Source organism: Anneissia japonica, unplaced genomic scaffold (genome assembly GCF_011630105.1).
Source record: "Anneissia japonica isolate Jap-2015-1 unplaced genomic scaffold, ASM1163010v1 scaffold3066_len296678_cov185, whole genome shotgun sequence".
Lineage (NCBI taxonomy): Eukaryota > Metazoa > Echinodermata > Crinoidea > Comatulida > Comatulidae > Anneissia > Anneissia japonica.
Genome location: NW_022725920.1, coordinates 44794 through 59478, shown reverse-complemented (window position 1 = coordinate 59478; position 14685 = coordinate 44794). Strand labels below are relative to the sequence as shown.

Below are 14685 nucleotides of genomic sequence, written 5' to 3'. Positions count from 1 at the left end.
CTTGTTTGGCTTCTCTTCTCTATAAGAACATTTATGGATATACATGAAATGATGCAAGCTTTTAGAAACAAGAAAAATTGCTAAAAATAACCATACTGAAGAGAATTTTGTGTTTATCTCAATCTCCTTTTAAATAGTTAGTAAGTATTGATTGATATTTATGACTGGGTATGAAGATATCAATTTTATAATTGATTAGTATTTTCATAAATTTGATACTTTTGTTTATCATGACTAATTGCTATGTATTCTTCACTGCATCAGCACTTTCCATAATTCTTAAACATTTCATCCGTATCTCCACCAGTAAATATCATTATGGTATTAAAACACACTTACATCAACGCCAGCATCAATGTCTAATTTTATATGAAGGAGGTTTCGATTTGCGCAATGACATGACACTACAACGGATTCACTCCTGCGTGACCGTTTTATGTTCTCTGCACAATGTAGATCTGGCCAAATTGTGTTCTACGATCAACGTGACTGCGAGAACTTGAACGTTTTCGCATGTGTAGCTGACTTTATGTGACATTATGTACTACGCCCTACTGTCATCATGAAATCGAATGCTCTCTATTATATTGCTAATACTGGATCACAGCGGTAGAATCAGCTTTTCATATACACAAGTCAAGCCTCAGTTTCCAAATCAGAAAGAAATATAACCAGGTCATTCAAAATATTTTCTTGCTTATATGCCATGTTTGGATTTCTTCCCAAGATTCATTTAGCGAAAATATAAACATCGCAAATTAAGCAAACATCATTTAATACTGTTTCATAAATAATGGCTAATGGGGTGGATTAACATCTTCCAGTACAATTAGAATGTCGTTGAACTTGGTACCAAATTGTTATGTCTTTGAGTATTAATAACTCAAACTATTATAACAATGTAGAATTTGATACTAACACGTTGGCTGATAGTTTAAAAAAGGTGATCCCGTCTTATAAGCCGTTCAAAGTATGGGTCATCATTTAATAAAATGGGGAGAGGGGGCGTGTTTATTCGAGGAAAAACACCACAGGCCATTTATTCGAGGGAGGCGTTTATTCCAAATGAGGCTTTGGAGGGGGGCCATCTATTCGAGGGAGGCATGTAATCAAAGCGGGGCATATATTTGATTAAACATGTAATTAAACAATTACGCAAGCCCTTTAGTAAATTTAACCAAACAAGTTGTGTGCTTGTTCCACTACCCGAGAAGGCAGCATAATTGATAAAAAATATAGAAACCTTACACGAGTCTACGAGTAAATTTACAAATGGCGTGCAAAGCAAAGCACGGCACTAAATGTATTTGTCAAATTAACGTGACAATGCAATACCTTCTATTATAAAATCTGCTTGATCAACCAAATTGAGACCAACTAAGCTTTAAATTGAGCAAGGTTTGAGGCATGGTATCAACTATCAGATAAATTTTAAGATTCAACAGAATATTTTGGATCCGATTTTTTTGTCTGTCAGATTCTACAGACAATGTTTGATGACATTCATAAGCCCTGTCCAGACTATCAAATTTCATTTCACAAAACCATGTGACATGCCTAAAATATGGTCATGATGACATCACATCATGGCCAAATATAGTCACATCATGACTATATTTGGGCATAGAACAGATTTTTGTCAAAGATAATTTGATAGTGTGGACAGAACTTGGATTTATTACTTGAGTGCCAACTCCAAAGCATTCAATGTTCCAACAAAAATAGATGGAATATGATTGACAGCCAATGAAAACAATTTTGACATCTTTCCTACGTATGAAATATTTTATGATGCAATGGACCTCCCTGCAGAAGCCTAGTCCAAACTATCAAATTTTTATTTGACAAAAAAATATGTGACACGCCTGAATATGGTCATGACCTGACCAAATATAGGCACATCATGACTACAATAGTTTTTTGTTTTTTTTGCCAGGAAAATTTGATAGTGTGGAAAGAGCGTAAGATGCATGCGCAAAGCAATCACCATTTATTTTCCCTTTGGATATTGTCACTGAAGTCCCACAAAATGTCAGCGTAAATATACGTAAACATGTGCAATTTTGTGTAAGAAAACGCATATTGCTGGGCCTGTTGTGATTGGTCAGTTGTTAAAGCGTGTGTGAAAGGTCCGTTCTTGATAGACCTATTCAATAGCATGACAAAACAATGGCTCTCGCTTCCAGTCAAATCATTTCTACGTACCTGGTACGGCAACAAAGAACTTGACAGCATCACGGTGTCCGTGGAACGACAGCTGCGCCTGGGTGATGCTACAATACGGTATCATACTGCCGGGTCTGACGGTATCGCTGTTGCTGTCTGCATACACACGGATGACACCACCAGGGCGCACCCCTGTATTACTCGCTGTTGATTTTGTTGCTAAAAATAGCACAAATATGTTAATCAATCAGTTAAATTGTAAATGATGTATTTTTTTTCTCTCTTTTTTTTTAGAATTTTGATTTATATTGCATCTATCACAGACTGAAGAATATACAATGCGCTGGCGTCAGTATTTCCCTGGTCACTGGATTGGCAAACCAGCACATTTTTCTGCTCCATGGGGAGTATCCCACAACATGCTGCTTTACACGCTCAACCTAATACTTTCAATGCTACACCATCCTACCAAGTAACCATTTATACTCCAGGGTGGAGAGAGGCAAACGTAAGTAAAGTGCCTTGCCCAAGGACACAAACAATCTCGCGATCGGAAGTCTAACATCTTACACGTCGCGTCACTTGCTCCTATGCCTTATATGTACTGTACGTGTTGACCTAATGAAGTTCAACATTAAAGTCAGGCTCCGGAGGAAAAAAAAAATTTGTTATGTTGTAGAACTGATTTTTCTAAGACAGAAAAAAGTAGTTTGATCAAAAACTGAGCAACGGTGAATGAGATACAGATTTTTGAATATTTAAAAACTGGGGGAAAAGGTGTAAAAATGGGCGGTTACGGCCCTTTTTCCCCCAGTTTTTAAATATTAAAAAATCTGTATCTCATTCACTGTTCCCCAGTTTTTCGTCAAACAACTTTTTTCTGTCTTAGAAAAATCAGTTCTACAACATATCAAAAAATTGTTTTCCTCCGGAGTCTGACTTTAAAATTAAATATTTGAATAGATTATTTTGAACATTTAATCCCTGTCCAGACATTCTATTTGAAAAAAAAAACCAAACATGTGAAATGCCTAAATATGGTCATATGACATCACATCATGACTATATTTAGGCACATCATGACTATATATGGGCATACAACAGTTCTTTGTCAAAGATAATTTGATACTGTAATCAGGACATGGCTTTAGGGAAGTTATTACCTTACAATTGAAAATAAGCAACGTTTTGTTGCAAATTAACAGATACACAATAAAAAATTTTGTTGGATTATTTTATTTGACAAAAACGTGTGACATGCCTAAATATGGTCATGATGACATCACATAATGACCATATATGGGCATATCATCACTAAATATGGTAACTAATTATCATTATTATTATTATTATTATTATTATTATTATTAATTATTATTTTTTAAGTACTTTGCTGGCATTGAAGATCTAACACATGCAGTTCCTTTCTATAGATTTATTATGAAGGTAAATAACGCATAGGAATAGATAATATACTTACCTTCCGAAAGAGGTATTGAGATGATGACTCCATTGCCTGTGCCTACCCACAGCCTGTTGCAAGCAATCTTCAATGCTGTGATACGCACAAATGAGAAGCCTAGCTTACCAGTGCCTGTGGAATGTATGACAATATTTTAAATACTAGAAATCTTTCTTAATTTCAGTTTTCAATAAATAAAGGTACACACTACATATAAATTTGGCTTAAATACGAGTTACGACAGAGCATGTACAATTAACCCTCCAATTCTAGACTACCTTTTGGGGGAATGGATTGAAAATTTTGGGTGGTCTTCGGTGGTTTGGTCTCCACTTAGAGGGTTAGCTTAATGTTACCACTGAACTTCGCCAATGCACATCATTTGCCACTTTTAAAAGAAAACTTAAAGCATCTATTTTCCAAAATATTTTATAGGTAATCTCTATTATTTAAGAATGTTTATTGTGAATTTTTTTTTTTGTTGTGAATGTTCTGCTTATCCTTTTATTTTTATTTATTTATACTTTTATTTATTTATTTATTTATTTTATTATTTTTTTTTTATTGCTCTTGCTGTGTTTCACATTTTGAATTATTGCTATTATCATGATATAAATATCATTTTAATATTTCTCTGATTATTACTGTGTATTTTATATTTGTTTGTTGAAGACCCTAAATATCAGATCTCCATTAATGGTGAGCTGCACAGGTTATCCTCATTAAATAAAGTTCAAATAAAATAAAATAAATAATAAATTGAAGATAGTTATTAAAGTTTAAAAGTGTAAAGTTTCACTTTATGAAAAAGTGGTCTCGAATTTAAGAGAGGCCTTGGAGTACTGTATATTGTTTGAAAAATAGTAAGATACTGTCTCATGGGGTACTGCCAAATCCACCCCCAGCATGACCCCACTGAAAACAAGTCTTCAGACTTCTCACCTAACATTTTACTGACATACGGTTCAATATCGACATCCTGCAAATGGTCGCAGGTATGTGCATGATAAAGTCGTAGCGTACTGTCCAATCGGATTGAAACCCAGACGCCGTCACCTTGCCAGGCTATCTGTCGTACTTGGCTCTCTTTTCGTGGATGGGCATCAAATGATTTCTGAAAAAAGATATGTAAATTTAATAGCGATTAATTTCACTATTGGCAATCATAGGCCTGGATTGTATTTATTATGTTTTTATCTTAGTATAATTTATTGCATTTCATTTCCTAGTACTCCTTTTGTAAATAAAACAAAATATAACATTTTTAAAGGGATTTACATGTGGAAAATTCAGTAAATCAAATTAATCTTTTTTTACTCACCTCTATTTTTAACATGAGTGGGTTGATGATGTGAATTTTGTTACGGACTCCGCACCAGACCTTATCGTAAACAACCATCAGACAGCGAATAGAATGATTTGGTTTGCCCAGGTCCAATAAATGGTAGTTATTTAAATCCCACTGTCCATCTGAAATAGAAGTGTTAATACAATAAATACAGGGTATGAAAAAAGGAACAGTTCCTATTATATTGGTTATGTATAAAAATGCAAATTTCTATGAGTAAAACTTAAAGTTATTATCTTATTTAAATACACAAATTAGGCAATTTAAATAAATTTTCCAAATTTTTTTAGCTGATGATAGACAGTACATCTTTTAGAATACTTTTTAATCATACAATGCACTTTTAAGGCATGTGAATATTTTACACATGAGAAATATACTACCATTTAGAATTCTAAGCAATGAAAGATTTTTTACTTTAGATTAACTGCTCTTAAAGAGATGAAATACTCAAAAAGGCCACAGACAAAACTGTTGCAAAAAGTAAAACATAGGTAGGTTACCTGCAGATCTGTGAAATACGGCTATAGAGCCATCAGCTATGGCGACAAACACACGACCTTTGACATATCTGCACCATAAAAAAAATGCACATGAGTTTACATAATTCATATAGTAGATTTTTTTTTTCAGAATTTAGCACACATAATAGGTTATTAATATTACAGGAGTTGTATGATATTTATGAAATTGTAGATCAATTTTAAATAAAAGGTTTCACATACACTATAGCTAAAATTGAATCCTTGAGTTTGAGTGAGTGTAGACATCGCCTCCACTGGGAGACTGCAGAGTGCACATACAAACTGAAAATAAACAAAAATAGAGAATTGAAATATTAATACTAAAAACATTAAGGCCTGTTTATACTTCAACGATAACGATAAAAAAGCTAAAAAGGGATTGTTAATATAGAAAACAAAAGAAATAAGTTTTTACACTAGGACAATTCGTTAACGATTTATCGTGTGTACGATAACAAAATATTTTAACATATCCAATCAGATGATGTCATAATCATGGGAAAACTATAAAATCGTTGCTACTACTATGATTTTAATGTTTTTCCATGATTATGACATCATCTGATTTGATTTGTCAAAATATGTTGTTATCGCATAACTGATAAATCGTTATCGAATCGTTCTAGTGTAAAAACTTCTCTTATTTCTTTTATTTTCTATATAAACAATTGCTTTTTAGCTTTTTTTATCGTTATCATTATCGTTGAAGTATAAACAGGCCTTTACACTGAAGCTACTAAGGTACTTAGATATCAGTGGCAAAAGGGAGTTTCATACCGATATATAGTCATGATGTAATGTCATCATTACCATATGTGGCAAAGACAAGCCAAACCAGTCACTCATCACAAAAATTGATTTTAAGTTATTAATACATGGTTAAAAAGTTAAATAAGAGCTATGAAATGGTAAAAGAATAATTTAAATCTAATATGGTAAAAGAATAATTTAAATCCAATATTTCGTTACAGGAGTTTAAACATACAGCCGTTTAAAGAACAATATTTGAGAAATCGGCCTTCAAAGTTTACGATTTCAGGCATTTTCTTAATAGGTAGAAACCAGCAAAAATTGTTGTTTTAACATTGACAATGAGGAAAATAACAGCATAGCATGATGTATAGATATATAAAGGTTAGTTTAGTGCAATAAAATAGATTTAAAAAAAATTGACATTCCAGCATGTTTTGGCCATTTTTTCTGAAACACAATTTGCGACGAGTGACTGGTTTGGCTTGTCTTTGCTACGTATTTAGGCATGCCATATATTTTTGTCAAATGAAACTGACTGTTTGTAGAGGGCTTACTAGTAGAAGGTGTTAAATAGGAACAGAGATCACTTACCATCCATTCTGTCCTCCAAGCCACATAGTTGGTTTGACGCTGCTCATCTTCTCCGCTTCCACGTACATGAAGTCGTTCTCCATCTGTACCACCGACAGTCCATCCTTGAGAAAGTCGCTGGCATCTTGCGAGGCGCTTCTTGCTCGCTTGGCAGCCTCACTTTGTAGTGAGGTCACACCAAGGGGATCTTGCTGTACATCTGTCAAATTGGATAAAACATTACACAAAGTCATACATATGATGCCATTTCGACCAATCACGTACTCGTATTTACATAGGCTATGTAATATTATACAAATATTGACTGCTCATGCTAATAATAGTGAGCTTTCGCATCAATGACGGACGGACTCAAGGACAGTAATCTGACATGAACATCGATCTGCACATGCACGACCCCCCCCCCCACGGCTTCACGTTGTTGGCAAAATCACGAACTGTTTTTTGCCAATTTATCATCCGTGAAGAATCACAAACGACTAAATCAATCAGCCAATCAGCGCTCTTTAGGAATACCATTCTGATTAAATTTGTTCATGAATGTACTTGACAGTTTCTTACCACTTTCATTATCTGAATCAGTTTGGTCTTGTGAATTGAGAATTTTGCTTTCTGGTACCACACCTTCCATGCCAATTTTAGATTGCGTTTGGGGAGTTGTGGCAGCCTGTCGCAGTGCCTCCTCTGCATCTGTTGAGGACGTGATGTTTGTACTTACGTTGGCTTCGCCGACCTCTGCCTTGAACTCCTGACTGGATATACTTGTTTGGTCAGCTAGTGGTTTGTAAGTAACATGAAACATGAATAAAGATTTGCAAAGTGTAAATAACATGAAACATGAATAAAGATTTGCAAAGCTATGTACTTGTTTGCAGTGGTAAATTTTTGACTTGTCAGTTGTGCACGAATGATATTCAAACAAGCAATGTGATCCCATTGGTTAACTGGTCTGTTGTTTGCTCAGCATGTACCTTAATTTTACCGAGCATGCTTACCATTTACCATTGCCATTAGTAATTGTTATTCAATATATAAAAATGGGCTTTCAAATATATCAAAATATATGTAAAATCTTGAAAATTAAAATTTATGCAGAGACAATGAAAACTTTATATGACACGTGGCTTGTTAACAATATAGACCATTTTTTCGGGATTATTTTGAAACAGCGCCGCCAATGTCTCACAACTCACTTGGGCGGCCTAGCCTTTTTGTAACTCACCAGTGGCCTAGCCTGAGTAGCTGGCTAGTTACAAATAGAGCACCGCGTAGCCTATTGCGCCGCTAGACCTTTGCTATAGCAGCAGTAGACAACACATACCCTCATGCTAATTACTGTATGTAAACAGTGAAATAGCTTTTTAAGATTTAGACTTGTTTTTAATATAAACATTTCGTTCTTTTATTTTTTAAAATATTCATGCTCACTACTATAATTTAGTTTTATCGTTAATTATTCCATGATGGTAACTACATAGAGTGAAATACTAGGCCTCTGGAAATACCCCAGTGGCGGTTGCCAGTTTATCGAAAATTTTCATTTCAAACTTGGCGAAAATGGTGTATAACAGTATACCTCTATCTGATGATGGAGTAGTACTTCGTGGAGTGGAGGGCACGCTCACTGATACCAGGGTAACTGTACCAAATTTATCTTCTTCTTTTGAGTCTGATGCTTTTTCCTTTTCATCTTCAGTAGTAGCTTCAGTTTCTTCAATTGAAGGATAATCACTTTCTAGAGCACCTAGAATAAACATAGAATGAAGCATAACACCTGGCACTCTGGTGCACTAAACACATGGTACACCATACATGGTACAAGCTTTATAAACAGTACAAAAGTTTGGAAAATGTCTACAAAACAAGGAATTTTTAGAATTATACACTTGTACCTGGTACAGTTGTAATTGGTATACTGATACTTAGTAAAATGGTAGACTGGTATCTGTTATACTGTTACCTAGTAAAATGATAGACTGGTACCTGGTATACTGATACCTAGTAAAATGATAGACTGGTACCTGGTATACTGATACCTAGTAAAATGGTAGACTGGTATCTGGTATACTGATACCTAGTAAAATGGTAGACTGGTACCTGGTATACTGATACTTAGTAAAATGGTAGACTGGTACCTGGTATACTGATACCTAGTAAAATGGTAGACTGGTACCTGGTATACTGTTTACCTATTAAAATGATAGACTGGTGCCTGGTATACTGATACCTAGTAAAATGGTAGACTGGTACCTGGTATACTGATACTTAGTAAAATGGTAGACTGGTACCTGGTATACTGATACCTAGTAAAATGGTAGACTGGTACCTGGTATACTGTTACCTATTAAAATGATAGACTGGTACCTGGTATACTGATACCTAGTAAAATGGTAGACTGGTACCTGGTATACTGTTACCTATTAAAATGATAGACTGGTACCTGGTATACTGATACCTAGCAAAATGATAGACTGGTACCTGGTATACTGATACCTAGTAAAATGGTAGACTGGTACCTGGTATACTGATACCTAGTAAAATGGTAGACTGGTACCTGGTATACTGATACCTAGTAAAATGGTAGACTGGTACCTGGTATACTGTTACCTATTAAAATGATAGACTGGTACCTGGTATACTGACACCTAGTATTAAAAAATGATAGACTGGTACCTGGTATACTGATACCTAGTAAAATGGTAGACTGGTATCTGGTATACTGATACCTAGTAAACTGGTATATGGTATAATACCTTGCTACACTTGTACCTGGTACTTGGTACACTGTTCCCTGATACATGAAACCTACCATTGATCGTGTTCCTAGTCCACATATCAAGCACCCTGAGCATCTTACATTAGATGGATATGTGCGCTATATAAAACTACACTATTATTATTATTACCTGGTACACTACAGATACAAAGAACATAGGAATCGCTAACTGGAAACGAATCAAGTATGTTTTGTGGCTGGTTGGCGTCAACAACCGTCACCTTCCCGACTGCTTGCGTACTCGTGCAAATCCAGACCAGTGACGATAAGTTGTTTTTCTGACATTCTTCTTGCTCTTTCTTTGCTTGCTTTAGCTCTTCATCAAGTTTATCAACTTCGCTTTCGGATGTCTGCGAGGTATTCTGCCCATCCTCCAAATTTGAGGCTGAGTAGAAAACACTGGCGCCTACAATAGAGCCACCATCCCTGGTTCTACCACCTGTCAGGTTCACTCCTGCTGCACACCATATCTGAAATGAATGAAAAAAATGAATATTCATGAACTTCATAATTAAGGCTATTCATGAAAATGTATTAATCAGAAAGAAATGCTATTTGTTACACAATAATGCATCATTTGATCTGCATACACAAGTTGGAGTCCTTTGCTATAACTTATTTGCATGTCAGATTTCTCATTCATGTGAGTCCTCATTTGCATATACAGTATAAGACTTATTAAAATGCAATGATAACTAAAAGAGGTATGTTGTTACCTTTGTTCCTGGTTCTTTTTCTAGGAGAGGCCTACAAAACACAGGAACAGGGACACCAACCAAGCACCCTCTGTTGCTCTCTGCAGGCTGTATACTCTTCGATGGCGGTTGATGTTTAGCGGGTAGGCTCCAACCGTAGGCCTGTACTCGCCCGTCGTCTTTCTTCACATGGGCCTTCACCTTCTTGTACTGTTCCCGCCGTTCTTTCACACGCTGTGTCGCGTCTCTGAAGAAGATACAAAGATACGATGTGATCATGTGACAACGTATGTGGAATATATTACTTTCGGGGTTTTTAAGGACAAACTGAATTTTTGAAACAAAAATGAGACATGTTCTCAAATTTAGTATGTACTGTCTAACTTATGAGGCATAAACTGTTTAAGAATGTGACTTGTGGAATAAGTGGATAAGCCAAACCACTTCTAGAAATATAACTTATGTTATATTGTAAGGCTGTAACATGGCAAAACATGAGAAATGGATGTGACGGTGAAATATTTTGGCAAGTATAAAAAAAGTGTAATGTATTATCCTGAAATAAATTATTGATGACAAACAGGGTTTTCTATGCTGCATGTTAAAGCACTGTTTATGAATAATGTTCAATTACTTTACAGCTAAAGTTAATTTACTTTTAGTTGTTCATGTGCTATTTTTCATATCATAGTTGTATTAACAAATACAGCATGTTATTTTTAATCTATTTTTGGATATAATAATTTATAATTTTAAAAGCATTTAACTAATAGACAAATCCTATTTGAATAATGGTTTTGATTACCACCAGATACTCACATAGTAAAGTAATTGGTAAAATATTAAAGTAAATATATAGTTAAGATAAAATAAGTCTTTCCCTGAATAAACTTACTATATATTTTTATGTATGTATATATGTATATTTTGCTTTCTCATCATTACTATAATTACTATTATTGTATTAATATTACTGCTATTAACATTAAGATTATCATAAATGTTATCATCGTATTATCATCATTGTCCTGTATTCATTCAATACAACACCTCACAATTTTCATTCAGGCATAAAGTAGGTATTTGACATTTCAAAGACCATCTGATACCCAGCTTAATAACCAAGAAACCAGGTTTAAGTATGCAATGATTGTCACTTTAAATGACAAATGAGAGAAATTGTCAGATGATGCTACACAGGTCTGTAGATGGTAGGCAGGTGTATGAATACTATGCAGGTGTGTAGATTCTAGCCAGGTGTATAGATACATAGGCACATGTACAGTATGACTGATTTCTTCCCCGAGAAAAGGTCAATTTATGTACACTATCAGTTGTAGATTCAGGAAGGGGGCACCTAGCCGGCACCGGGCCCCACAAAATAAAAAAAAAAATTAAAAAGACAAATAGAAAAATATATTCAAATTTTAAGTTTTTTAGTGTCAATTCCGGACATCTAGAGGTGCCATAATCATATATTGTCTTACCTCAGCCCCACCATGGTGGGGGCTGAGGTGGTTTAGAGGCTCCATTTGTGAAACACCCTCCCTGAGCCCTTTTTATTTCATATTCCTGAATCCGCCACTGAATATTTATTCTTTCCATATGCATGTACTACCATTTTTAAAGGTGAAATGAATTCTGCGAGGCAAGAAAAAGGAGTCAAGAAAGGAATCGCAAAGGGTCAGCATTTTAACACTCACTGACAACATACTTAAGCACTGCTAAGACTATCAAATTTTATTGGACAAAAACATGTGACTTGCCTAAATATGGTCATGATGACATCACACCATGACCATATATAGGCACATCATGACTATATTTGGGCATACAACATGTCAAACATAATTGGATAGTCTGGACAGGGCTTTACTCAATACTGACAATTTATGTGCGATAAGAACGTGTAAATGGCACACGTGACATGCATGAATGATTTTTGCGTGTAAGTGATTGTTGTGAAGTTCTGCATCAAACTGATATTCTTTCGTAAGGAAAAGACATTTGAATTAAATTAGTATAAAATTTGTCATGCAACAAGAAAATAGAAAAAAGAGAGAATTAAAAAATTACAAAGATAAATTAAAAAAAACCAAGTTATACTTCTTATAACATATTTGATCATATTAAATTAATATTTCGGAGTTTTTTCCCCATATTTTATCATAAACAGTATATCTTTAGTAATATCGAGTATGGTAATGATTGGAAATTATATGATCAATTTGATAATTTAAATATTGAACCTTTCCAGAAAAACAATTTCATGCAGAACTAAACAAGTAAAAAACACCAATATAAAACCAAATGATAAAGGAACAACTTGTTAAATTCAGTAACATATATTTCAAACCAAAAATAGGTCTCCACCAATAAATTTAAAACAATTATACATGCATCTGTTACATTAAAATAAAAATCTTTTAAAATACAGTAAATCCATAACCATTTTATAAAAATGACAACAGATTTGATTATGTTTGTGCTAGCACAACATATAGACACTTAAATCATGAAAATAAAATTATAATACAATATATTACTGTACAAAGGCACGTGTAATCGAGAATTTCAAGTAATGAACAAGAAAAATTAATTGTGTAATAACATCAATAATGATAATAATAATAATCATAATAATATGTTAATTATATAGTGCATAACTATAACTCAAAGGACATTGTGTGACAGGCTTACAGAAAATCCCTAATCTCTGTCTATACTATCAAATTGTATGCAACAGATTTGTGTGATGTGCCCATATATGGGCATGATGATGTCATATTACACCCAAATATGGGCATATCAATTTATCTGATAGTGAGGACAGAACTAACATTCTAGTTCAAACTAGTCTTGCTCTATATATGCATTCATAAACAGAGTATAGTGTCAAAGTTTGAAGTACGACTTGTCCAAGTTGTCAGTTGTTGTCAGTTGCCAAGCAATGGCTACCAAGCAACGGCTACCAAGCAACAGCTATCTTATGACTACATATTACAGTTAATTTCATCATGTTAAGCTTAACTGGAATGTACCTTTGATTAAAGACATTCATGATGCATTTGAGTTGTACTGTATTTATATAGTTATATTTCTTGCACAATTAAATTGCAAGAAATTTAGCTTGAATTTGAGTAAATAATTTCAAGTCAGTCCTAGACTACAGTGCTCATGAAAAAAACAATTGAAGGTTGAAGTCTATTTATTTAAACATTAAATGACAATTTTGGGCCAGCCTAGCTTAAAATAAACTTCATTAAAAAAAAATACGGGTGTTGTGTTAAGCATTTACTGTTTTATGTCCTCAAAATTATAAATTATACAAGATTTCAGATGATTACAAGACGGCTTTTTGTCAATCATGAAAAGAATTATTATGATAGGTTGTAAAAATATATCTCTTTTAAAGTTAACATTGAGTCCATAAAATAATTAGGTATAATACCACACACAGCAGTTACAACACAATACTACAAACAATCTATATGATTTATCTTTATAATTATCTTTTATCATTTTTAATATCTTTTTGCACTATTATATTACTAGTATTTCTTATCATATTATCAAGATAATTAAATTATTTTTTTAATGAAAATCTTGCCATGGTTTTATTTTATAGCTTTGTAATAACAATATCTAACCAGCCACCCCAAAATGGGTAATGTTGCACCGTTTTTTAATTCAGATAATTATCAAAATAGGTTGCTCCCTGAATTTAGGAAAAATTGGTTTTCATAATTTTATATTACTGCAGCTCAATGCCTGTATCTATGACTTGCACTGTTGGTTTAGTTCAAAAACATAAGCGTATAATTTTAATACCAACATATTTTTGAATATTCCAACCAAACTTGTGGCCTAAAGATGATTTTATTATTATATTACTAAATTGTATCAATCAATACAATTTTAATTACACAAATAAATCTTTTATTATGACTTTGTGATGGTGGTAATATCAAATTAATGGTGTCTGGTGCAACAAGAATAATTTTGTGGCAAGCAAGATCACACGTCACAAACAAAAGTGTCTGGCAAGAATTGAACCAGTGCAAACTAAATCTAAATGCAATGCACTCATATATATATATATATATAAACCATGGCCAATACTGAGTAAATGGTTATCCTGAACAATGATGGAATGTTGATATTATCACCAAAAAATAGCCTATAAGCACACCTATGCCAGTACTACATAGTACAGTGTTTTATTATCTAAATAATTTTCTATTGTCCACTTTTGCACAGAAACTAATTTCTTAGTACTGAATGAAAATACATAATAAGCATAAAGATATTTCTTACACTAGAAAAATACATTTTTAAAAAATAAAATAATAAAGACCAATATAGATAAC

The 14685-nt window shown here is 33.7% G+C and overlaps 1 protein-coding gene across 1 annotated transcript in view; it reads right to left on the bottom strand.

Moving 5' to 3' along the window:
- The window catches only part of LOC117112981 (C-Jun-amino-terminal kinase-interacting protein 4-like), a gene marked incomplete in the record, with an annotated part of 67538 nt that overhangs the window by 15642 nt on the left and 37211 nt on the right, over nucleotides 1–14685 (bottom strand). The window contains 11 exon segments of the mRNA XM_033256204.1: nucleotides 2206–2385; nucleotides 3647–3760; nucleotides 4571–4742; nucleotides 4950–5098; nucleotides 5480–5547; nucleotides 5702–5782; nucleotides 6845–7043; nucleotides 7406–7618; nucleotides 8421–8588; nucleotides 9751–10090; nucleotides 10337–10562. Coding sequence (XP_033112095.1) covers nucleotides 2206–2385; nucleotides 3647–3760; nucleotides 4571–4742; nucleotides 4950–5098; nucleotides 5480–5547; nucleotides 5702–5782; nucleotides 6845–7043; nucleotides 7406–7618; nucleotides 8421–8588; nucleotides 9751–10090; nucleotides 10337–10562 — 1910 coding nt within the window.